This window comes from Anomaloglossus baeobatrachus, chromosome 1 (assembly GCF_048569485.1).
Source record: "Anomaloglossus baeobatrachus isolate aAnoBae1 chromosome 1, aAnoBae1.hap1, whole genome shotgun sequence".
Lineage (NCBI taxonomy): Eukaryota > Metazoa > Chordata > Amphibia > Anura > Aromobatidae > Anomaloglossus > Anomaloglossus baeobatrachus.
The window spans coordinates 704,618,130-704,644,948 of NC_134353.1; the positions used below are offsets into that span (position 1 = coordinate 704,618,130).

At 42.5% G+C, this 26,819-nt stretch overlaps 1 protein-coding gene across 6 annotated transcripts in view; it reads right to left on the reverse strand.

The window, feature by feature from the left end:
* SEPTIN5 (septin 5) overlaps positions 1–26,819 on the reverse strand; it is a 137,758-nt gene that overhangs the window by 44,013 nt on the left and 66,926 nt on the right. For 4 of the 6 annotated variants that reach the window (XM_075321069.1, XM_075321062.1, XM_075321097.1 and 1 more), the window contains 7 exons: positions 17,280–17,376; positions 14,987–15,073; positions 12,379–12,502; positions 12,167–12,301; positions 9,513–9,630; positions 3,990–4,091; positions 3,813–3,909 (listed from right to left, as the gene is read on the reverse strand). In XM_075321069.1, coding sequence (XP_075177184.1) covers positions 3,813–3,909; positions 3,990–4,091; positions 9,513–9,630; positions 12,167–12,301; positions 12,379–12,502; positions 14,987–15,073; positions 17,280–17,376 — 760 coding nt within the window. Of the gene's footprint in view, positions 1–3,812; positions 3,910–3,989; positions 4,092–9,512; positions 9,631–12,166; positions 12,302–12,378; positions 12,503–14,986; positions 15,074–17,279; positions 17,377–19,846; positions 19,960–26,819 lie in introns of those variants that run through there. The other 2 variants (XM_075321089.1, XM_075321084.1) reach the window with 1 other exon arrangement.

Here is a 26,819-nt window from a genome sequence, read left to right on the forward strand (position 1 = left end):
GGCCCGACTGGTGGAGAGCTGCAGTGATAGTTGACTTTGTGGAACTTTCTCCCATCTACCTATTGCATCTCTGGAGCTCAGCCACAGTGATCTTGGGGTTCTTCTTTACCTCTCTCACCGAGCCTCTTCTCCCACGATTGCTCATTTTGGCTGGACGGCCAGATCTAGAAAGAGTTCTGGTGGTCCCAAACTTCTTCCATTTAAGGATTATGGAGGCCACTGTGCTCTTAGGAACCTTGAGTACTGCAGAAATTCTTTTGTAACTTTGGCCAGTTCTATGCCTTGCCACAATTCTGTCTCTGAGCTCCTTGGGCAGTTTCTTTGATATCATGATTTTCATTTGGTGTGACATGCACTGTGAGCTGTGAGGTCTTATATAGACAGGTGTGTGCCTTTCCAAATCAAGTCCTATCAGTTTAATTAAACAGAGGTGGACTCCAATGAAGGAGTAGAACCATCTCAAGGAGGATTACAAGGAAATGGACAGCATTTGACTTAAATATGAGTGTCTGAGCAAAGGGTCCGAATACTTATGACCATGTGATATTTCAGTTTTTCTTGTTTAAGAGATTTGCAAAAATGTCTACATTTCTGTTTTTTTTTCTGTCAGGATGGGGTGCAGAGTGTACATCAATGAGAAAAAAATGAACTTTTTTGAATTTACCAAATGGCTGCAATGAAACAAAGAGTGAAAAATTTAAAGGGGTCTGGACACTTTCCGTACCCACTATATATATATATATATATATATATATGTATATATATATATATGTGTATATATATACGCATATATATATATATATATATGCATATATATATATATATATATATATAAAAATATTTTTATGTATAAATGATGGTATTAGCAGCCATTACAGGTTCCACAGGATATAAGCTGCAGGATTTAAGTTCAGTGGTTTTTTCAGTGATCACAAGGAGTGGGATCCTTAGCACACGCACGTCATGAGAAGATATTTTGATTGTTTTTGGCAACAGAAAAAGGACTTTTAACACATTGTGAAAAATATGTGGATGAGAAGGAGAGGAAGTGCGGCCATCACCACTGTAATCAGAGCTTTGTTCATAGACATAATGTTTAGCTCTTCATGCATCAAACAGATGAAATAAAAGCAGAATTGTTCTTTTTCTGTTATGACTTCTATATAAAACTCCTGTGAATCCTGTTTATTCTAACATGCCGTGTGTTTAAGGTCATCACAGACACAACTGGCCCCCCAACCTGACTTTCGGCTATATACATGACACATAGAGTATATTACTTCAAACTCCTCTTCCCCAATGCAAGTATAATAAGGCCCCCATCTTCCACATATGGGTGTACAGAGGATTTTGTGTACAGGAGGACCATATACAATCATACATAAACATTTGCATACACTAAAGGGTGCTTTACACGATGCGACATTGCTACCGATATATCGTCGGGGTCACGTCGTTAGTGACGCACATCCGGCGCTGGTAGCGACATCGCAGCGTGTGAAACCAATGAGCAACGATCAACGATCACAAATTCGTTCAAAAACGGTGATGGTTGACACGTCGCTCCTTTCCTTAATATCGCTGCTGCCACAGGTACGATGTTGTTTGTCACTCCTGCAGCATCACACATCGCTATGTGTGACACCACAGGAACGACAAACATCTCCTTACCTGCGTCCACCGGCAATGAGGAAGGAAGGAGGTGGGCAGGATGTTACGTCCCGCTCATCTCCGCCCCTCCGCTTCTATTGGACGACTGCCGTGTGACGTCGCTGTGACGCTGCACAAACCGCCCCCTTAGAAAGGAAGCGGTTCGCCGGCCAGAGCGACGTCGCAGGGCAGGTAAGTCCGTGTGACGCTGCTGTAGCGATAATGTTCGCTACGGCAACGATCACATCATGTCGCACATGCGATGGGGGGCGGGTGCTATGCGCTCAACATCGCTGGCAATCGCTAGCGATGTCGCAGCATGTAAAACACCCTTAAGTGTGACACAAATACACAACATATAACCAGATATACTGTATGTGTCACAGTGTGCATATGTGTGTTTGTGAAAATACGTGCGGACTATCCAAGTGTCTATGTTAAATGCCACAAAACTTCCCGACTTTAAAAATCTTCCATCCAGCCCTGCATTTTATTATAATTTGAAAAGACATTCATCTACATGGGGGTGTCTCCAGTTCTTGTTTGGTTAAAATTGCAAAAACAAGCAACTTTGCAGTTTACTTGTTATTAAAAATATTCTCTATTCTCAAAAATGAATTTTTAAGTTCATAGGGCCCAATTATTGGTCATGTCAAAACTTTCACGCCAGAATTCTGATGTGAAGCTTTGAAAAGTAGCTAAATTTCGGTGCATGTCCAAGTTGCGCCTACGATTTGCGACTTTTGATGTTTTCATGCCAGTTTCTCCCAGCTTTGACAGAAGTGGGTAGAGTGATGGTGGGACAGGTGGCCTGTGATGTTCCATACGCCGGAAATCTCAGTCCAGTACCTGACTGCAGTGAGATTTCTGGCAAAGCACATAAAGGTGCACGTCACTCATCAGACGCTCCAGATTCACCTCTCCATGAATCAAGAGCATCTGACTCCGCTATGAACAGCTCATTGACTAGGCTGCCAGACGCTCTGCATGCTCACAGTGGCCGGTTTCCTAGGCAAGGATCTTGCGTTGATTCTAGACTCTTACATTTTAGAGCCTGCTCGCGGCATTCTGAAGCACACCAAATTGCTGGATTCTTCCAGTTTCAGTCCCTTAGCGCAAAGGGAAAGCTACATCCACTAGCCAAGTGGCTGAGAGCTCAGTTTAGATCAGCAGTATGACCATGCCACTGGTCCGAACTGTCAGTCTTCAGGAGTGCACTGCCCACGGCAAAGCAAGAGGCCAGGAGCAATGTTCCCTTGAAACAAAGAATTCATCTATTAAAACGATCTTAAGGGTGCTTTACACGCTGCGACATCGCTAGCGATGTCGTGCGCGATAGCACCCGCCCCCGTCGCTCGTGCGACATTTGGTGATCGCTGCCGTAGTGAACATTATCGATACGGTAGCGTCACACGCACATACCTTATCAGCGATGTCGCTGTGACCGTCGAACAATCCCTCCCACCTCCTTCCTTCCTCATTCCGGGCGGCTGCAGGTACGAGGTTGTTCCTTGTTCCTGCGGTGTCACACGTAGCGATTTTTGCTGCCGCAGGAACGACAAACAACCTCGCTACTGAACAGACGATTTTTGATAAGTAAACGACGTCTCACAGACCAACAATTTTTGCCTCTTTTGCAATCGTTTAAGGTCGCACATAGGTGTTAGATGCTGCGTCGTCGATAACGGCGCCGGATGTGCGTCACAAACACCGTGACCCCGACGATATATCGTTAGCGATGTTGCAGCGTGTAAATGGCCCTTTAGAGTTGAATAAGTGGATGTTCACATGCAAATTTGTTGCAAATATTTCTGCTGATGTCCTGTTCATCTGAATGGAGCTTCCATATGTCCATGTGCAATAATAAACTGAGTGCTCTCTTTCACTTTATAACTTTGTTCTACTCATACTAATTGAACCTCAGGTAAACTATGTACCCAACAACAGGTCCCTGCTACTCCGCAGCTATCTGTGGGGTAGACAAAACTATGTTTGTACATACTTCTAAAAAAAAATCTCATGTAGGTATAAAAAAGCAGGCAGACTTGATGACCTCTTGGTCTATTTCACTATTATGTTTAAAACTTTCTATAGACACTCATAGAATCTAAGATAAATGGGTAATTCTTACACTGGAAGTGACAATAGAATTTCGCACTTACCTTCCACTATACCCCATGGATAGAGACGACCTCGTACCCGCTGACCTTTAGCTTCTACCACTGTATTGCTTCCAATTACCGCAAAAGGTACACTCTCCTTTAATAGAAAAGTAAGTGATAAATTCATATATAAAAAAAGATCTTAAATAGTCATAAAAGTACTAAGACGAGATTTACTTTCAGCTCCTTGTCCTGCTGTTTAAAGTCGTCATCTTCATCTGAATCACATTCTGGGAACTGATAGACTTTTATTCCAAACTTTTCAATCTCTTCTCTCACCTGAAAAGTAGAAAATCGGTTAAAGCTGGGATAGCCCATTTTAGAAACCAATTTATATATACCCAGTTAGTGAATCCTGAGATATACAAGTGCATCTCAATAAATTAGCATATCATCAAAAACTTAATTTATTTCAGTAATTAAATACAAAAAGAGAGACGCATATATTATATAGCGTCATTACAAACAGAGAGATCTATTTCAAGTGTTTATTTCTGTTAATGTTGATGATTATGGCTTACAGCCAATGAAAACCCAAAAGTCATTATCTCAGAAAATTAGAATAAATACCACAAAACACCTGCTAAGGCTTCCTAAATGTTTAAAATAGTGCCTTATAGTCTGGTTCATTAGGCTATACAATCATGGGGAAGACTGCTGACTTGACAGATGCCTAGAAGGCAGTCACTGACACACTCCACAAGGAGTGTAAGCCACAAAAGGTCATTTGTAAAGAAGCTGGCTGTTCACAAAGTGCTGGATCCAAGCATATTAATGGAAAGTTGAGTGGAAGGAAAAAGTGTGGTAGAAAAAGGTGAACAAGCAATCGGGATAACCACAGCCTTGATGGATTTATTAAGAAAAGGTAATCCAAAAATTTGGGAGAGATTCACAAGGAGTGGACTGCTGGAGTAAGTGCTTCAAGAGTCACCACATACAGACATATCCAGGACATGGGCTACAATTGTCGCATTCCTTGTGTCAAGCCACTCATGACCAATAGACAACGCCAGAAGCGTCTTACCTGGGCCAAGGAGAAAAAGAACTGGACTGTTGCTCACTGGTCCAAGGTGTTGTTTTCAGATGAAACAAAATTTTGCATTCCATTTGGAAATCAAGGTCCCAGAGTCTGGAGGAAGAGTGGAGAGGCCACAATCCAAACTGCTTGAGGTCTAGTGTGAGGTTTCCACAATCAGTGATGGTTTGGGGATTTGGGGAGCCATGTCATCTGCTGGTGTAGGTCCACTGTGTTTTATCAAGACCAAAGTCAGCGCAGCCGTCTACCAGGAAATTTTAGAGCACTTCATGCTTCCCTCTGCCGACAAGCTTTTTGTAGATGGAAATTTAATTTACAGCAGTACTTGACACCTGTCCACACTGCCAACAGTACCAATACCTGCTTTAATAACCACAGTATCACTGTGCTTGATTGGCCAGCAAACTCGCCTGAACTAAACCCCATAGAGATCCTATGGGGTAATGTCAAGAGGAAGATGAGAGGCACCAGACCCAACAATGCAGACGAGCTGAAGGCTGCTATCAAAGCAACCTGGGCTTCCATAACACATCAACAGTGCCACAGGCTGATCGCCTCCATGTCACGCCACATTGATGCAGTAATTCATGCAGAAGGAGCCCCAACCAAGTATTGAGTGCATTTACTGTACATACTCTTCAGTAGGCGCCAACATTTCTGACTTTAAAATAATTTTTTCAGTTGCCAGTTGGTCTTATGTAGTATTCTAATTTTCTCTGAGATAATGACGTTTGGGTTTTCATTGGCTGTAAGCCATAATCATCAACATTAACAGAAATAAACACTTGAAATAGATCACTCTGTTTGTAATGACTCTACAGAATATATGTGTTTCCTTTTTTTGTATTGAATTACTAAAATAAATTAATTGTTTGATGATATTCTAATTTATTGAGATGCACTTGTATATGGTATCTTATGTATCTCCTCTGCTTAGGGTTCATCCCTTTCCCTTTAGAACCTGCGGAGTTCCTCAACCTTTCAGCTGTTTCCAACAGCACTTCCATTTGTGTCCTTAAATTCCCTCAATGCATTTTGCAGTCGCTCTCCCTGTATCTTCTTGGAGATAAGTTGTTTGTTATTTCCCTTGTTTGTTATTCCTGTGTTTCATTTAGCTCTTGGTAGGGTTGACAAACAGCTCATCCAATCCGCTCCCTACCTAGGGCCCAGATCAGGGTCAGCCTAGATCCAGGCATCCTGCTCAACACATAGTTGCGAAACCTATCTAAGGTGAAAAGGGAAGCCAGGGCCCAGCGGTAGGCTTGGTCAGGGGGAACCATCTCCCCCTTCCCTAGACACAGGGTCTCCCTTCCCTTCCCTTTCGCTGGGTTCTTCCCCATACCTAGCGTGCCATCTAGTCTCTGTGTTTTGGCTGTAGCAAAGACGTCATGTTGACGAAGCGGATCATGATTGCTTATATCGTCTACATATATATAGTCTATTCAAAAGACAGGTCATCAATGTAAAATCACAGATTATCCCTTCAAAGGTTTATTGTCAACATATGTGTTGAGTAGCACAAAGCTCACAAGGCTCGTCACTTCCTTGTTCTTTTGAGTGGCAGGCATTCCTCTTTGAGTGACAGTTCTAGTTCAGCAGTTTATCATTCTGCTGAGCTTATGGCACTACTGTGACACACTTAGGAGTGTCAATGGCTTGTTCTTAAGGGTACACAGTTAGCATTTTATTTTCATATACAGTGCCTTGCGAAAGTATTCAACCCCTTTGAATTTTTCAACCTTTTCCCACATTTCAGGCTTCAAACATAAAGATAAAAATGTTAATGTTATAGTGAAGAATAAACAACAAGTGGGACACAATTGTGAAGTTTAACGAAATGTAATGCTTATTTTAAACTTTTATAAAAAATAATAAACTGAAAATTGAGGTGTGCAATATTATTCGGCCCCTTTAAGTTAATACTTTGTAGCGCCACCTTTTGCTGCGATTACAGCTGAAAGTCGCTTGGGGTATGTGTCCATCAGTTTTGCACATCGTGAGACTGAAATTCTTGCCCATTCTTCCTTTGCAAATAGCTCGAGCTGAGTGAGGTTGGATGGAGAGTGTATGTGAACAGCAGTCTTCATCTCTTTCCACAGATTCTCAATTGGATTCAGGTCTGGACTTTGACTTGGCAATTCTAACACCTGGATACGTTTATTTGTGAACCATTCCATTGTAGATTTTGCTTTATGTTTGGGATCATTGTCTTGTTGAAAGACAAATCTCCGTCCCAGTCTCAGGTCTTTTGCAGACTCCAAAAGGTTTTCTTCAAGAATGGTTCTGTATTTGGCTCCATCCATCTTTTCATCAATTTTAACCATCTTCCCTGTCTCTGCTGAAGAAAAGCAGGCCCAAACCATGATGCTACCACCACCATGTTTGACAGTGGCGATGGTTTGTTCAGGGTGTTGAGTTGTGTTGCTTTTACGTTAAATATATTGTTTAGCATTGTGCCCAAAAAGTTCGATTTTTTTTTTGTTTCATCTGACCAGAGCACCTTCTTCCACATGTTTGGTGTGTCTCCCAGATGGCTTTTGGCAAGCTTTAAATTACACTTTTTATGGATATCTTTGAGAAATGGCTTTCTCCTTGCCACTCTTCCATAAAGACCAGATTTGTGCAGTGTACAACTGATTGTTGTCCTATGGATAGACTCTCCCACCTCAGCTGTAGATCTCTGCAGTTCATCCAGAGTGATCATGGGCCTCTTGGCTGCATCTCTGATCAGTCTTCTCCTTGTTTGAGATGAAAGTTTGGATGGACGGCTGGGTCTTGGTAATTTGCAGTGGTATGATACTCCTTCCCTTTCAACATGATCACTTGCATAGTGCTTCTTGGGATGTTTAAAGTTGTGGAAATCTTTTTGTAACCAAATTTGTCTTTAAACTTCTCCACAACAGTATCACGGACCTGCCTGTTGTGTTCCTTGGTCTTCATGATGCTCTCTGTGCTTTAAACAGAACACTGAGACTATCACAGAGCAGGAGCATTTATACGGAGACTTGATTTCACACAGGTGGCTTATATTTATCAGAATCAGTCATTTAGGACAACATTGGAAGATTCAGAGATACTCAATAAACTTCTGGAGTGAGTTTGCTGCACTGGAAGTACAGGGGACTAATAATATTGCACGCCCCAATTTTCAGTTTATTCTTTTCTACAAAAGTTTAAAATAAGCAATACATTTCGTTCACCTTGACAATTGTGTCCCACTTGTTGATTCTTCACCATAACATTAAAATTTTTATCTTTATGTTTAAAGCCTGAAATGTGGGAAAAGGTTGAAAATTCAAGGGGGCCAAATTCTTTCGCAAGGCACTGTAGAAATAACAAGGTTTTTCAAAAAGCAAATGACTCCAAAAAGTGAGAGCAGTGATTAGTAAGTTAAAAGGGAGAGCAGTGATTTAAAGAACTACTCCGAAAGTAGTGATAGGTGTAGGCTAGGAGCTTGTGATTTTACAACACTGAAAACATCAGCTCCAGGTCAGAGGATGACAGAAAAGGGGAGCTGAGTAGATAACTGCTTTATAGAAATTAAAGGGCTGTAGAGAGGTGACTGGGATCTCAGCAGTTGACTTCAGCCTGGAATGTAGCTACTGTGCATACTCAGCTAGGCACTAGTTGTAAGTCTCTTTGCAAAGTACTGTAAACCATGCAAGACAAAAGTTCTCACAGCAGAACAACAGCAGATAGAAAAACCTAGTGAATTCAAATGTGCTTATTTTCTTGCTATCCAGCTAACCAATTAAGGACATGTTTACTCTTAAGTGGGCTTTACACGCAACGACATCGCTAACGAGATGTTGGGGTCATGGAATTCGTGATGCACATCCGGCCTCGTTAGCGACATCGTTGCGTGTGACACGTACGAGCGACCGCTAACGATGCAAAATACTCACCAAATCGTTGATCATTAACACGTCGTTCATTTTCCAAATGTCATTGCTGATTTTGGATGCAGGTTGTTTGTCATTCCTGAGGCAGCACACATCGCTACGTGTGATACCCCAGGAATGACGAACAACACCGTACCTGCGTCCTCCGGCAACGAGGTGGGCGTGACTTTCATGCGGCTGCTCTCCGCCCCTCCGCTTCTATTGGATGCCTGCCGTGTGACGTCGCTGTGACGCCGCACGAACCTCCCCCTTAGAAAAGAGGCTGTTCGCTGCCCACAGCGACATCGCTAGGAAGGTAAACATGACGGGTACTAGCGATTTTGTACACCACGGGCAGCGATTTGCCCGTGACGCACAAACGACGGGGGCAGGTGCTTTCACGAGCAACATCGCTAGCGATGTCGCTGCGTGTAAAGCAGCCTTTAGAGCAAGATTCCATTTTGGCAGGTTCATGATCATTCATTTGAGATGATCCATATTGTTCCTGTGAACTTGTTGTTTTTCAAGGTTCCTCTTTATTTTACAATGCATGCTATGTTATTTCCCAACCAACCATAAGCAAAGCAAAACTAATGGAAATAACAGAGCATACAAGTAGACAGTATTACTATTAGCAGAAATAAGCCCAGTATGGTTTCATATATAAAGCAGCTTCATAATTTCCATTGTCCACTTAAAACTTATTTTGTAGCACCCATGTTCTGCTACATCGCATCATCTCTGGTCATTATCATTAACAAACACAATCCTTGGAAAACTCACCCGATCTTTCAGTTTTCTGATCTCAGTGGGTACGAGGCAGTCGGCTTTGGCGATAAGAGGGACAATATTAACCTTCTCATGCAGAGCTTTCATAAAAGCCACATCCACTGGCCGCAGCCTGACACAAATGGAGAGAAAGCAGAGAGGTCATCTAATGGACTGCTATCAGCTAATGCTCAGGTTCTCAGCAAGACGTACACACGCTACCTGGGGATGCCTCACACAGTGTCTCTGTAACCTTGTAGTGCCACTCCAAGGGATGGAAATGAATACATGCATTATGTAATATACAACAAATCCACTCTCAATCTCACTTAGGTCAGGGCCACACGGGGATTACTGCGATCCCCTCGCATGACACTCTGCTCACACTGGCAGCACAGCAGAGCCGAGTGTCATTGCGAGTGTCCCTGCGACTGAGGTCCGATCATGCGAGCGAACCTCAGCTACAGGGCGTGGGCCAGCGATGCGGAGGGGCAGCCAGGAGGGAGGAAGGGCTTTATCTCCCTCTCTCCTCCGTTGCCGGCTATTGCGATTCTCACCGGTGTACCGCGAGTGCAGTGCGATTTTTCTCTCGCCCCATAGACTTAAATGGGTGCGAGAGAAAACAGGATCACATTACAGTCGCAGCATGCTGGGATTGTTTTCTCAGTCTGATTAGGGCTGAGAAAATAATCGCTTATGTGCTTTGACAGACAGGATAATATTGGTCTGAGTGGAATGTAATTTTTTTATCGCACTCCACTCGCACCGATTTTCATGCCGTGTGTCTTAGTGCCTAATCGGTCATGTAAAGGCTGGTTCTTTAACCCCTTAATCACCTGTTGTTTTTTTTGTATCTGCATGTTCTCTTCTTCCACTCTTACAACACCCAGAATTTTTTTTTACATTTCCTGTCAACACAGCCATATGAGGGGTTTTGGTTTTTTTTTGGCAAGACGAGTTGTAGTTTTGAATGACACCAATCATTATTCCATACAGAGTATTGAAAAATAGTGAAAAATAATTACAGGTGCGATTAAATGGTTAAAAAAAACCTCAATTCTGATACTGAATTTTAAGTTTTGTTTATATGGCATATATTATGTCATAACAGTTACATAGTCAAAAGGTTTTACAGGTCAGTATGATTACAGCAAAAGCAGAATTGTAGAAAAAAGTTTATTTAAGTGGTGAAAAAACTTTTTACATCTGTACAGAAGAGAAAAAGTTTTCTGAGACTAGTAACAATTTTACATTTCCATTGTTAATTGAAGGAAATGCTTTGTTTCTTTTTTTTTTTTTTGCCTGACTGTGAAATAATGTTATATTTTTAGATCAGGCACGTAAGGGTCGATACTGACTTTTAGGATTGCTACTTCCAATAGGTGGCGCTAGAGATCAAGCCCTCTTCCTCTCTTAAGAGGCAATTGGATATTTAATTTCGCAGAGGAGCATTGCATGTCACTCTCCACAAGGAGAAACCTTACCCCTTAGCTCCCAGATTTTTGGATCAAACTTTGACAGACGTGACAATACCAAATGTGTTTTTTTTCTTGTTATTTCTTTATATCTATACTGATTTAGAGAGAAAAGTGGAAATTCTAATTTTTTTAAATTTTTTTAACAGCTTGTTTTTTTATTTTTTAGTCCCCTTAGTAGATTTGAACTTGTAATTGCAGTTAGAAAACTAAATGTATACACTCTATATATAGTATTTTCAGTATACAGTGTAAATTATGGCCTATGAAGCACAACAATGTTTTGAGGGGTAAGGGGAGGGCATAATGGGAGCCTGAAATGTCATGCCAGCCAGATTGAGCACCTTAAAGGGAACCAACCACCAGGATTTTGCTATATGAAGTAAAGGCACTGCCATACTGGCACTAGGATGCTGAATCCAGGCATACCTTTTGTTGAAAGATCGGATGCTTGGTTGCTGAAATATCTTAATCAAAGGTGCAGAAATGGTAAAGAACTACAGGAAATGTCTGACCTCTGTAACTGCAAAGGTTTGTACCAAATATTAAGTTATATTTTTCTATTGTGTCAAATATTTATTTTATGCAATAAAATGCAAATCAATTATTTAAAAATCATACAATGGGATTTTCTGGATTTTTTTTATTCTGTCACAGTTGAAGTGTACCTGCAATGAAAATTACAGACCTCTCCATTCTTTGTAGGTGGAAAAGCTTGCAAAATTGGCAGTTTAACAAATACTTATTTTCCTCACTGTAGGTATACATATACTATCTATCTATCTCTCTATCTATCTCTATCTATCTATCTATATGCCCGTGTACAGAGGTCAAGCCTTACTAATCACTAAATAATGGCATATTCTAACAATATGCTATACCTACTATAGTGGAAAAACTGATCTGCACAGCTTCAAACTACAGTATGTAGCTCTGTGAATATTTCTTATGTTTTGACAGATACCTAAATACAGATACGGAAAAATATAGCTGAACGTGTAGGGGAAAACAGTGTTGATAACCATGGAAACATATTAGAGGTTTGCAATCTTTCTTTAAAATGCTCGGAATCTGAACGGTTGCCATGGCAACTCCACCCTTCTTATTTACACTAGTTTTCATTTGTGACTCCATCATTATGCATTTAATGATTAGCTTTACAGGATGCGCCATGAAAACCCGCATTCTCCTCACCCATGGCCAAACGGTGAGATGAAGTACAAGCAGCAGTGCACTCTATTATCCTGGATGTTTTTTCGATTCAGTCCACTCTCATCCCGGAAATACTGTTCAAACTGTTGGTCTATGTAGTCAGTAATGGCCTTCCAGCTGCGTCAGGAAGAAAAAAAATATCAGACCATATATCGTCCAGCAATGTACCCACTAATCTGAGGCCAGATCCCTACCACTCTGTGTTGTTCACTGCATCTCCAAAGCCAGGAGTGTCCACAATGGTCAACTTCAGCTTCACGCCCTTCTCTTCAATGTCCACCGTGTGCTTCACAATCTCTACTGTTTGGTTAATTCTTTCTATAGCGAAACAAGCAGAAGATAACAAATAATCAGATTCATCATTTGGAATATACAGTATATAAGTCATTTTTCTTTCTTTTGCCGTGTGGTATTCACTAATGTGTTTAAGCGCAAAACTTACCAAAATGACACATACGGTTCATGAAGTTTGCCCAAAGGCAATCTATCTTTAACTATTTTTGAGACCATTTAGCATAAATGATGAATTAGGCGAAAACATCTAGAAAACACTAAATAATTCCCACAGTGGTGAACAAAACAAGTGAAAACAATAAAATAAGACTTAAAACATATACGCAAATGGCAAGGGGAATTTGGTGCAAACCATAAAAAGGCGTAAAACACCAAAAAATTTCCAAAAAGAAGGCTTTAATGTAATAATGAATCAAGCGCGTCATGTTGAATGGTTTCATAGGTAAAGTAAATACTACAGTAAGACATGTGATGATTATCGATGGCTGAAGATCTCCTTGGAGTATCTAGCATGAATTCTGTGGCAGATGCAAAGTTGCCAAATAGCAAAGTCTTTGTAGCTTTCAAGTCATTTTTTGGGCCAAGTTCAAAATTAAGCAGGGAGTCAAACAATGGGAATTGTACTAGTGTGTAATGTGCACACTGTTAGGATTTCATTCACTTGATGGTTGTCACATGAGTGCTCTAATGGCATTTGCATATGTGGTGGAGGGCACAGGGCAAGCAGCAGTGCTTGTAGTAGTCATGCATGCAGGAGAACAACAGGTCACAACATAGCCTATCATTAACCCCTCACCTCCCTGTCATCGCACCACACACAGGAGGACACTGTAACAGTTTCAATTGACACACTTTCACTTTTCTTCAGGGAAAAAAAGTCTAGACTCAGTCACGTTTCTTAAACAGGCCAACTTTCTTTTTCTGGTACCATCCGCATGAACTCGGTCCGCATCTCGCTGGCACCGGTATTCTTCCCATGGGGGTTCCATCCACTCTTACATACTTTACATAAATTAACAGCAGTCCGTATCACTGGCACCTGGGTAGCCTATGTCACCTCCAGGTCTGTCCTTCCAGACTACACTTCATTCTAGCACCAGGGGAAGTCCGCCACAGAACAGGCTATCCCGACTGTGCCCAGGCCATCCAGACATACCCTTCTAGCTGAGAGCGCACTGACCTCTCCGTGAGTGTGAAATTCGTTGAGTTTCAGCCAGTAAATACCAATGCCAAGCCCCGACCGTCCGACTATACCCCTCTCCTTGAGGGACGCGGTTCTCCAAACTGGACCGGATCACATGTGCCGCGGTCGCAGGGGTGACCCATAGGGTCAGAGTCTTCTACTTCGGGGTTCTCATTAATTCATCTTCCCGGGGACTCTTCTTCTCCTCTCCTATTGTGTCTCTCTCATATAATCCCTGTTCTCCTCCTCCCCACCCAGGTGCCAGGACAATCGTGCTGCAACACTGCCACCTGGTGGCAGATTACACAAGGCATTTACAGATACAAACAGAACATTGCTATGCCGGGTACAGATGCAGGGGTGGGCCTAACCCTTGACCCCCCCTACACATACTTGTAATCAAGTACCAAACTCATTCTTTTCAGCTTTTCTAAATGCTCTATTCCCAATGACATATTAGCTGCTTAATTTAAACTTGGCCCTGAAAACCTCTTTAATGTAGAGACCTAATTACACAGATATATAGTTAATCTGGTTAAAAAAAGATATGGTCTACTGCGGGATAGCAAATGATAAAAGAAAGGGTATATATACTATAGTATATGATGCAGTCCGCCCCAAAGAGCAAATTTTTCCCTCCTGATCCCAATTTTATCGATCCACTGGTCCAAATAATCAGAAGAACGTTACACATTTACCTAATTATTTATTTTTTTCTAGAAAGGTATCTAAGCAGTTTTTTGACAATTTGAACAGTTCCCGCTGTGACAAGCCCTTGAGGTAAACTTTTCCACAGATTAGTAACAAGCTCTAAACATTAACTTCTTCAAGCTACATGTTTATTACCATACATTCTTATAGCACAATATACTGTATAATGAACAAAAAGCTAAACATAACACTTTTTTTTCTCATTTTTCATGAGCTGACTGGTAAAATACATGTTACTCCGTGGGTGGTAGGCAATTACCCCGTATTAATCAAGAGAAAAATGTCCAGCTCTCCTTGCTGTTTTAAAAAGAAAAATTTTTAATGGTGCAATGCAGAAAACATTTCGGTCTACATTAGACCTTCATCAGATGGATTGCCATATAAATGGTAAAGAGAGTACAGATCAAGCTTGGTATGAGACAGGCGTGCTCGGATGCCTTGAGGAACAGCACTTTTCCCTGGGGCATCTGAGTATGCCTGTCACACACAGCGCTTGATCTGTACTCTCTTTATCACTTATATATTCCTCAGTCCTCCATCTCCCTCTTGGGACTCCAGGAATACACAATATCACAACGTTTTTGAGAAAAAAAAGAGAAATGAAAATACTGAACCTTCTGCATTAAGCAATTTCCTGTCCTTGTAGAGATCCGTCAGGAATAGGCTATTCACTAAGGTAGATTTCCCTAGACCGGATTCACCTGTAAAATAGAAATATGAACATTTAACCTATTTTCACTAATAAATGAACATTCAAATAATAAGATACAGACATCTGGACTTTGCTTGTAGTTTGATAAACAATCAGATAATGGTTTGCATACAAAGGGATCATAAAAATATGGACAATAAACTAATAATATCTATAGCACTAAGAAATTATTAATTACTTAACACTAGAGATTGGAGAATCGCCATGACTTAAGTCCGTCGGCCAGGTCAGTAATCTGTGGGCACTGGACAGGAGGCCTGGAATCTTCTTACCTCCTGGTATTCCCAACTCTTCTGAAACGTTGAGTTGGTGCAAAAATCATCATTACATTGTGACGCATACATCACGTTGCACCAGCAACGCTGTGATGCCTGCCTGGAGCCACATACTCAGGATCGGTGAAACAGGTGGATAGAGACAACCACCCACAAAGCAGGAAACCGGACCCCACAACCCATTAACCCCTTATACAGGAATTTGGAATTACGACAGGGCCCAGGTGATCGCTGCCTGTGGAAGACTGCAGTCCTGAGAAGAGTAGTAACCAGGCAGGGTCAAATCCATAAGGTAGAACAGAGACAAAAATCGTCAGGCGGGAGAGTGGTCAGATATCAAGCTAAGGGTCAAAACTGGAACTAGCAGCGAAGTACAGAAACGGCAGGCAGAAGAGTGGTCGGGCAAACAAGCTAAGGTCACTATATGGGAATACAAACAAACAGCAAGGAACTAGAAACTAGCAGGGAATTATAGGACTATATCTGGCACCTGCCAGCAGAAGGGAGAAAGCATAAGAGGGGTGTGGTGTCTTCCCATTAGCCCCAGCTGAAAGGCAGCTACTCCAGCCGGAAGGCACACACCATCACAGTCAACCAGTGGTACTGCAGGTCCTGGTGAAAGCCAGCTTAATAGATGAGCGGAGCCTGCACCCAGCAAAGCCACTGACTGCCCCCTCGTCCCCAGCGCCGCTCACAGTGGTGACGTGGTGGTGTCTGGTGATCGAAGCAGAAGTCGACTCTGGTGGAGACGTGACACCCGGCTAATAAAAAAAAAAGAGTAAGGAATGGCAGGAGATAAGAATATTCACAGGCCTCCTGTTCAGCTGTCACAGATTATTTACCTGGCTGATGGACTGAAGTCATGCAAATCGATTTTTACCCTTTATATGTTTATTCTACTTCTTTATTTTGATTTCTCATTGAAAAATGTTGCTACTAATGAAATACCACTATAACACATTTCAGATGATCCTATACTCAGGAACTTACTGCTCCTCAGCCTCACGGCTTCCTGCTTGCCAAGGAGAGGTCTGATCCTGATGACTGACAGTTCATACCTAGACCATGGCTGTGTTGCTAGCCCAAATTATGAGCTCTTTCATACTTCAGAATAGCACTTGCAAGTTCTACAACAAAAGAGCTTGTAAGTGTTGCACTTCTTGCATATTTGAACGGCCACCGCTCATAGATTGCAGAAGTGTCCAATAACCTATGCAATGACCAGTAAACTATAGCAATTAAAGTCAATCCATTTTTAAAAACTATGATGAGTTTTAATAAATTGCAAAGTTGCTTACTTTTTACAGGCACTTTACAACTTTACCTTATAGAGTAGATTAAACAACCCCTTTAAGAATACTAGTCATTTGGTCCTAGTCTATGGTCACACATGTTCAATGTCATCTCTACTGCTCCAATAATTATATATCATATCAACAGCTTATTGTGAAACAATTAATATAATGGTTTTATCTATAGCTGGCTTAAAGGGGTTGCCATTAAATAACAGTGTGCAATATGCTGGGTTCTATATGTAATTTGCATTGTCGTCACATGCCTACTAGACTCTCATCCGCTTCTCTCAATGTTCTATCGGGAGAAGCTGATGAAAACCTAGTGTGCATGCGATCGTAAGTATGCAAATTACATACTTGAAGACATATGACAAACACACATTGATAAGCAGACCTGAATCCTTATAGTGTGCATATTACACACTGTTAGTCTTTGTCAAGCTGCACTGGTTGCCAAGTTTGCCCTCTTTAAGCACAGAATTCTTATATGACAACCATAAAAGTCCAACATACTATAGAGTAAAATTTAAGGGCATCTAACAATTTGAGAATCATACCATTGACATATCTAGGAACACACATTGCAAATGCTTAGACACATAGGTTGTAGAATAGATCATCTCACCAGCTACCATGAGAGTGAAGTCAAACCCTTTCTTTACAGATTTCCGATGAACTTGATTGGGTAATGTTGCAAATCCAACATATTGCTTTTCTTGGTCCTATGGAGGCAAACAATCGTAACGATTACTCTAGAAAAGTGATAGACTACTCTGAAGATGAAACACCTATGTTAGCCACCTGTAGGATAAGTTTGCAATACATATAAAGTCAATAATTTAGACATTTTTTGCATTCAACAATCTAGAAAAAGTGTAGAAATGTTTATAAGGTTACTGGAGAAAAATGCACTTGGCAATATCCAAAGCAAAGATGTCGAGATTTCTAACATTCTGTAAGACACCCTTATGGTCAAAGGCCAAACAAAGCAGTGTTATCGTCTTGGGCAATATGAGTGTGATCAATTGGCAGCACGATGAAGACAAAAAATTAACTCTAAATATGAACTACAATGTTAATGCAAGGCCTTTGGACCTCTTTTACATTCTTGTTCCAGACCTTCATTGTCTGATCTTTTTGTCTATACTTTCCCCATCATGTCCTTCTAAGGCGGGCTTTGCACACTACAACATCGCAGGTGCGATGTCGGTGGGGTCAAATTGAAAGTGACGCACATCCGGCGTCGCAGTCGATATCGTAGTGTGCAAATCCTTTTTGGTACGATTAACGAGTGCAAAAGCGTCGCTATCGTATCATCGGTGTAGGGTCTGACATTTCCATAATGCCGGTGCAGCGACAGGTACGATGTAGTTCCTCGTTCCTGCGGCAGCACACATCGCTCTGTATGAAGCCGCAGGAGCGAGGAACATCTCCTTACCTGCGTCCCGGCGGCTATACGGAAGTAAGAAGGTGGGCGGGATGTTTACATCCTGCTCATCTCCGCCCCTCCGCTGCTATTGGCCGCCTGCCATGTGACGTCGCTGTGACGCCGCACGACTCACCCCCTTAGGAAGGAGGCGGTTCATCGGCCAGAGCAATGTCGCAGGACAGGTGAGTGCATGTGAAGCTGCCGTAGAGATAATGTTCGCTATGCCAGCAATCACAAGATATCGCTGCTGCGACGGAGGCGGGGACTATCGCGCTCGACATCGCAGCATCGGCTTGCGATGTCGCAGCGTGCAAAGTACCCCTTAGACCTCCAAATCCAAAAAATGGCAGTAGCATCTCCAGTAGTAGTACTATTGTCTTGCTGTTGTCGTATGGCAATGATACCTTTGGGCCACATGAGCACCAGGTCCTGGGTACAACTGAACCCCACTAATATACCCAAAGTACCCAAAAAGCAGCATAACACTTTACAGGCCTAAAAACTCCAGATGTGTGAATGAAGACCTGTCAAGAACAGTACAGCATGACAAGAACATCCTATTAATCCTAACACTCTTATTTAAATGGTAATTTCAATTGGGTCATAAAAGATACTTTCAGATAGTGGTTATACATAAGCAATTTTGCAATTTATTGCTTATTAAAATTTTCAGCCATTCGAGATATTAACACTTTTCTTATCTTTACTACTCATTGCCTTGGAGAACAACCACCGCTGCTAAACAGCAAAATATTCACAATTCTCACAAGCTCTTTTCTATTGAGCTTGTGAGCACACTTTAGAAGCTGGCCAGTAACGTTGGAGTGTGCTGTAACCTCCTAATCCCTGTCAGATTCAGTGCAGGGCTCATAAAATAGGTAGTAACGATGGTCGGTTTCCTAGGTAACAAGCTGTAAACAAAAGAAAAGAAGTGTTAATATCTCAAGAATAGCTGAAAACGTTAACATGCAGTAAATTACAAAAGTACTTGAACTACGGTATGACAATATTCATCTATGAAGATAGGAATAAAACATTCAAGTCATCATGAAAATATATATTGTTGTCATTTGTAATATCTGCTCATATAATTTTTAATAAATACTGTGATATGATGGCTTTGTGCCCTGTTAATATACTTGATTATTTTGAGTACTACCATTAGCTTTACTGAGTATATTTGTCTATATAGGTGATTTTACACTTTTTAAAGTAATTATAACTTTGTCAATTTTTGTAATATTTATTCTTAAAACTTCCTGTTCTCTCCATAAAAAGGGCCTATGGGAACGATATGACAACCCAACATGTAAGGAGAAAACATGGCCCATTATAGGTCCCTGAACCCAACTGATCCCATTCATTTTCTTCTTCATACTGGCCTCAGTCTCGTCATGTACCAGCTGCTCGACCCCTTCATGTCCTTTGTGAGCCTCATTTCAGTTACTTTATAGTCCCCATGTCACATTGTCACCCCCCTCTCCACGTCTTCCTGTGCACAGAAAATGACTCAGTTTCGCTATCTAGTTATTTATTACCGAAGTTAAACAGTCCTGATAAAGCCATGTAAATACTCGTTCCCCAACTGCATACAATCCAGAACACAGGACGGCATTGTACAAGGCAGTAAAGTGCGGAATTGAAGAATTAACGCTCTTACATACTAAAGCATACACATAAGTATTAACATAAAATACACATAAAATAGCCAAGATCTTGCTTTCCGTCACCCACCTCCCTGCAAGCTACACCCCTTAAATTACCTTCAGCTTCATGGGGTATGTTCTCTGTGTCAGGGTTCTGGGCGACAGTAATCTCTCGGCCAAAAGTTCCTGAATTATGATGGCATCCATACCCACGAGCAGCAGCCGCTAGTACAGAGTTACCTCGCCAAGTATACACACACCCATCCCCTCCCACCACTGACCATAACCATATGTATATGTATGAGTGTGGAAGCTGCCGCATGTGTGACTGCCCTCCCCAGCCTCTACTCTGGAATTTCCTGTAACTTCCCATTGGAAAGAAGATTAGCAGCAGGGAAGGCGGATAATGGGAGAGACAGAAGAGGAAAAAGCCCATTAACCCCAGAGAACCTGGCCTCTGCACTGAGAGAGTTGACTTTATCACTACACTATTATAGAGAAAATCGTATCCCGGTTGTTAGATCTATAAGTGACTATTATAGATTGCTAAATATTTCAGATGTTTAAGGCAGGGGCGTAACTACAATAGGTGAAGGAGTTTCAGATGGGCTCTGGAGTAGAAGGGGACAAATGGTAATTCGGTAATGGTAATGATAAAAACCGTGATATTTAGGGGCCTTGTGTTATTGCATTGGGGCCCAGGAACTTCACGTTACGCTACTGGTTGCGGCCCTTGTGGATAGAGATGTTAGCCAAGCTTTGCAAGCACCGTCATGTGAAACAGTTGACCCGTCAGTAGTACTGGGCAGACTTGCAGATATCCCGGATTGGCGGGTCTAATCGGATTTAAAAGAAAACAAAACAGTTCCATCCTATAATTGATGCAGGATATATGGCCGAACGCCGGTCCAAATATAAGTCTATGAGAACCAGAATCTGGTACTTAAAAATGGTTGTAGAAGGGATAGGAGGATTGGAGCAAGCAAGTTACACTTCCCAAGCCTCCAGCACTGATTTAACTGCTACTCGGCCGCTCATTCTACTTCTGCGGCCACTCATTACCACTCATCCATATGCTCTGCTTTACCTGCCCATCGGCAGTCACTACATCTGTGATTAATTGCAGTCAAACGTGCACCCACCCTGAGTGACAGTGTGTCTGACTGCTTGCAATCATAGACACAGTCTGCAAGTCCCTATTGTGGTGTAAAAATAAATAAAATAAAAAAATGGTCTAGGATCCCCCCCATATTATGATACCAAGCACAGATAAAGCATACAGCTTCAGGCTGCAAGCCCCAGGCTTGTGCGTATCTCGGAGAAGCATCAAAAGAAGTGGAATGACATGTGTCTTTTTTTCTTAAATTATTTAAATAATTTATTAAAGAAAACTGTGTGCCCCCCCCCCTCTCCATTTTGATACCCAGCCATGATAAAGCCGACAGCTGGGGGCTGCTATTCTCAGGCTGGAAAGACCTATGCTTATTGGGCCACCCAAGCCCAAAAATAGCCTGCAGCTGCCCAGGATTGTCGCATCCATTACATGCAACAATCCTGGAACTTTATCCAGCTCATCCCGATTGCCCTGGTGTGGTGGCAATCGGGGTAATAAGGGATTAATGACAGCTAACAGCTGCCACTAAGCCCTAGGTTGGCATCTATGAGACCCCCCCATTACTAATCTGCAAATGAAAATAAATAAATACAAACACCGAAAAAATCCTTTATTTGAAGGAAAATGCAAAAAAAACCATTTACCCAATTTATTAACCCCAAAAACACCCAGGTCCGTCGTAATCCACATAAGGTCCCGCGATGATTCCAGCTCTGCTACATCTGAAGGCACAGTGAGCAGGCATAGAACATGACCACCTGCTGTGAGCTTCAGGCAGAGAATGAGCCGCGGGATGAGCGGTGATGTCACTCAAATTATTTGTGGTTACAGCTGAGGTTTCCATAGTCCTCTACCTGTGATCACATTTAACCTCATCTCAATTGACTTCAGTAAAATCAGTGACCTCACCTCAGGGTAATAAGGAGTTAATGAAAGGCCTGCATGTCCCAGCAGAAAACCGCAGTTATTTTGCCAACAGATGCAGATTTGGTGCTGAAAGTTTTACACCATATTCCTACACTAAATCTACACAACCTGGCAAAAAATCGCATCACTACTGCATCATACGGCATACGGTTTTGATGTGGGGTTTGTTTGTTTTTTGCCAGGAGGTGTAGATTGGGTGCATGAATATGGTGTAAAAATTTCATCACCAAATTTGCACCTCTTAGCCCAAAAATGCAAAAAACGGTTTTCACACAGTTTTGGTGCAAATCTGGTGCTGAAATGTCTGCATCAGGGATGCCAGTAATGGATGTCTGAAATAGGGCTTGCTGAGCTTTTACTGTACATGTAATTTTTATAGTTGTACTCACCCATTTTTGTCTGCTATAAGCTAATGACGCTAGTGAGTGCCACAGCTCTAGGTAGTCTGCTCGTTGTCATATGCTTCCTTCTACTTCATATTCTAATGAATCACCCATGTTGGTATAATTGGTCATTGAAATCTGCCCTTACACCTTTGGCACTAAGTTTAGGTTTCCAAAATTTGTCCCATGCATGGTTAAAAAGAATGAAAAGCATGCGCTGTGTGATTTTCCCACAGTGCTCACATCTTGGCACAGCACCTGTATATTATACTCCCAATTTGTAGGTGAATCTCAGAAAATCTAAAATAAAAACAAAAAGAGCACATATCCTGGAGTAAGTAAATAGTGCATATAAATAACATAGGGTAGAAAACACTGTTTTTGACAAAAAAAGTCTAAGTCATCTCACTGCGGCAAGGTGTACCCAATCAGGATGGTTCTATCCTTTAGTATTCAACCTCGTTTTGTATCTACCGACCTGAATATATATGGGGCATAGCTGGACCAGGGTTCCGGACTGAACTCACAACGTCTACAAATTGAGAGAATAGTTTGCAGGCGTTGTGCCAGAACGTACTGTATCCTGGAAACTTTGGTTGGAAAACTCACACAGCGCATGTTCTGCGCTCTCTGTAACTACTCATGCATGAGATTTCAGAAACATAGACATACTGACGAGGCAGGAGTATGAGATTGAAGGATCAAGTATGGGCACAGATGAGTGTGCATCTTAGTAATTAATATGGAAGGCAAGTAGAGATGAGCGGACCCGTGGAAGTTCAGTTCAGCAGCTTCATCCGGACTTTAGATGCAGGCGTTTAAGTCTCCTCATGCTGTCATCCCAGACCTAGCATGTCACAAGGGGATACCTTACCCCTTAGAATCCAGTTTTTTAGATTGAGCTTTGACAGACGTGGCAATACCAAATGTGTTTGTATTCTTGTTATTTCTTTATATTTATACTGATTTGAAGAGGGGAAAAAGGGAAATCCCGCCCATAACGTTTTTCTTTCTCTAATTTTTAGTCCCAATAGTAGACTTGAATTTGCAATTGAAGTGTGATCACAGATAGTGATGAGCAGACCCGTGGAAGTTCGGTTCGCCGAGTGCAGACGTACTTTTGATAAAGTTCGGTTTCAGACCCAGACTTGACCTGAACCCCGTTGGAAGTCACTGATTGGGCAGTTTGGGTCTCTGCCCAAATGCAGCCAGCCATAAACAGAGAAGGGTGATCTGAGTTTTTCCATATTTTTTTGTGGGGGGTGCACACTACATCCTATAACGCTGTTAACCTCAGTATGAGCGGTTTAAACGCTGCATGCAGCTCCCACTGGGCTGAGAACCGACCGTGCTTAAGCACAACGATGCTCACTCGAGTGATCAGCATACATAAAGTAGCCAAACTCCGAACCAAACTCTGTTGTTGTTTTTTTTAATAAAGCATGTGTTCGGTATGAACACCAAACTTTGAGTTTGCTCATCTCTAAAGGCTAGGAGGCACACAACATAAGGACTACTTAGAGCTCCAGCTCTTAAGACACAATACTTGCATAACAGAAAAAGACCTAATAGAATCCAATTAAGGCCGGTTTCAGACGTCTATGTTTCAGGTACGTGTGACATCCGTTTTTAACACGGATGCCATACGTACCCATGTCATTCTATTCTCTTATTCACACGGCCATGTTTTCACACGGAGCAAGTGACCCCTCATGACCCCGCACGCACACACGCAGACACATGTCAGTTTTTTCTCCGGCAGCACGGTTGTCACACGGATCGCACACTGATGTGATCCGTGTGACATCAGTGTGACACGTACCAGAGAAAACACATATCTTTGTAATAAAAAGATTTTCTATATTTACCTGTATCCAGCGCTGTTTTTTTCGGCTCTGTTGCCTCCCGCTCCTGACCCCTGCTCATTATACTCACTGAATATTCATTCCACTGAGGAGCTGGAAGCTGGAGCAGAGCTGGAGACTTCAGTGCCAGGGACCGCACCGCTGGGGACAGGTGAGTATCCAGCAGAGTGTGTGTGTGTGTCTGTGTTCAGTGTATACATGCATGTGCGCTATAAGTGTGTATGTGCTCGGTGTATCCATGTGTGTCTGCTACGTGCAGCGGCGGACTGGAGTACCTGGGGCCCACCAGGAAAAATCAATCTTGGGGCCCACCAGCACCATGCAGTTACCGTACTATATATAGCAGGGGTGGGATTCAAATTTTTAACAGGTTCTCTGTAAACCCCGCCCATTTGAAAACCACACCCATTCTGTAACCACACCCATTCTGTTAGCCACACCCATTTTCACGCAATTTCCTCAACCAAAATATACAAGTAATTTAAAGTAAAATCTCCTTCCTCTCCTGTCCAGCATCAGTTGTTCCAGTCACTGTCAGTCTTATTGTATTAAATGATTTTTCTACAGTTTTTAAAAATTATTACTAAAGGAGCCCTGCTAAAATTGTAACGGACGACCTTCCCCATACAGATCTCATCCCATTATGGCCTCTTTCCCCTGCAGATCCCATCCCATTATGGCCTCTTTCCCCTGCAGATTCCATCCCATTATGGCCTCTTTTCCCCTACAGATCCCATCCCATTATGGCCTCTTTTCCCCTGCAGATCCCATCCCATTATGGCCTCTTTTCCCCTGCAGATTCCATCCCATTATGGCCTCTTTCCCCTGCAGATCCCATCCCATTATGGCCTCTTTTCCCCTACAGATCCTATCCCATTATGGCCTCTTTTCCCCTGCAGATCCCATCCCATTATGGCCTCTTTTCCCCTGCAGAACCCATCCCATTATGGCCTCTTTTCCCCTGCAGAACCCATCCCATTATGGCCTCTTTTCCCCTACAGATCCCATCCCATTATGGTCTCTTTTCCCCTGAAGATCCCATCCCATAATGGCCTCTTTTCCCCTGCAGAACCCATCCCATTATGGCCTCTTTTCCCCTGCAGATCTCATCCCATTATGACCTCTTTTCCCCTACAGATCCCATCCCATTATGGCCTCTTTCCCCAGCAGGTCCCATCCCATTATGGCCTCTTTCCCCTGCAGATCACATCCCATGTGCTCCTTTTCCCATATAGCTCCCATCTTATGTGGCCCCTCTCCCCATATAGCTGCCATCTTAATGCGGCTCCTCTCCCCATATAGCCACATATAGCTGCCATCTTAATGCTGCTCCTCTCCCCATATAGCCACATATAGCTGCCATCTTATATGGCCCCTCTCCCCATATAGCCACATATAGCTGCCATCTTAATGCGGCTCCTCTCCCCATATAGCCACATATAGCTGCCATCTTAATGTGGCCCCTCTCTTCCCATATAGCCACATATAGCTGCCATCTTAATGTGGCCCCTCTCCACATATAGCCACATATAGCTGCCATCTTATGTGGCCTCTCCCCATATAGCCACATATAGCTGCCATCTTAATGTGGCCCCTCTCCCCATATAGCCACATATAGCTCCCATTTTATGTGGCCTCTCCCCATATAGCCACATATAGCTGCCATCTTATGTGGCCCCTCTCCCTGCATCTTCGGGTCACTGAGCGCTTATCTGCTCCAAGCACCGGTGGCCTCTCCTCTGTCTTCCATCCTCCTCCGCAGCTCTCTGCACACTAAGGGTATGTGCGCACTAGGTGTTTTTTGTGCGTTTTTGGCCGCAGAAAAACGCACAAAAATGCACCCGCGGTAAAAACGCGATGCTCACTGCTTTTTTATGCGTTTTTTATCAGTGAACAATGCCATTAAAGATTGTTGAAAAAAAAGATCTGATGTCATTTCCTTCTTCAATATGTTCTTCATTCTCCACTAGTGTATGCAGGAGAGCAGACAGCTGCAGAACTACAAGGCTCAGCATGCTCCATCCAGGACTGTATGCAGGAGTTTTTTGCCCTCCAAAAAAATGACGTGGGCTTCGCCATATTTTTGTATGCTAGCCAGGTACAGCAGGCAGGTAAGGGCTGCCCCCAACCCCCAGCTGCCTATTTGTACCCGACTGTGAACCAAAAATATAGGGAAGCCCTTTTTTTTTTATTTCATGAATTTCAATAAATAATTTAAAAAAAAATGACGTGGGCTTCGCCATATTTTTGAGTCCAGCCAGGTACAACTAGACAGCTGGGGATTGGAATCCGCAGTGCAGGGTGCCCAAGATTTCTGGGCACCCCCTCTGCGAATTGCAGTCCGCAAACACCCCAGAAAATGGCGCTTTCATAGAAGCGCCATCTTCTGGCGCTGTATCCAACTCTTCCAGCTGCCCTGATGTCGGGTGGCTCGCTGGGTAATAATGGGGTTAGAGCTAGCTGTATATTATCAGCTGGCCCTAAGCCCGAAATTCATGGTGTCACGCCAATATTAGACATGGCCACCATGAATTTCTAGTAAAGATAAAAAAAAAAAACAACACACAGAAAAATATTTTTATTAGAAATAAAACACAACACAATTAGTGACTCTATCTTTATTGAAATAAAGAACCCCCCTCCGCAGTAATCCTGGGTCAGGGTCCCGCACCGTCCAATCCAGATCCAATATCATCTGATCGTTTGCTGGAAGGCAGAGCTATCAGATGATGTGTCAGGATCAAGGATGTGAATCACATGACACATCAGCTGATTGTATAAAAGCCGTTTATACAATCAGC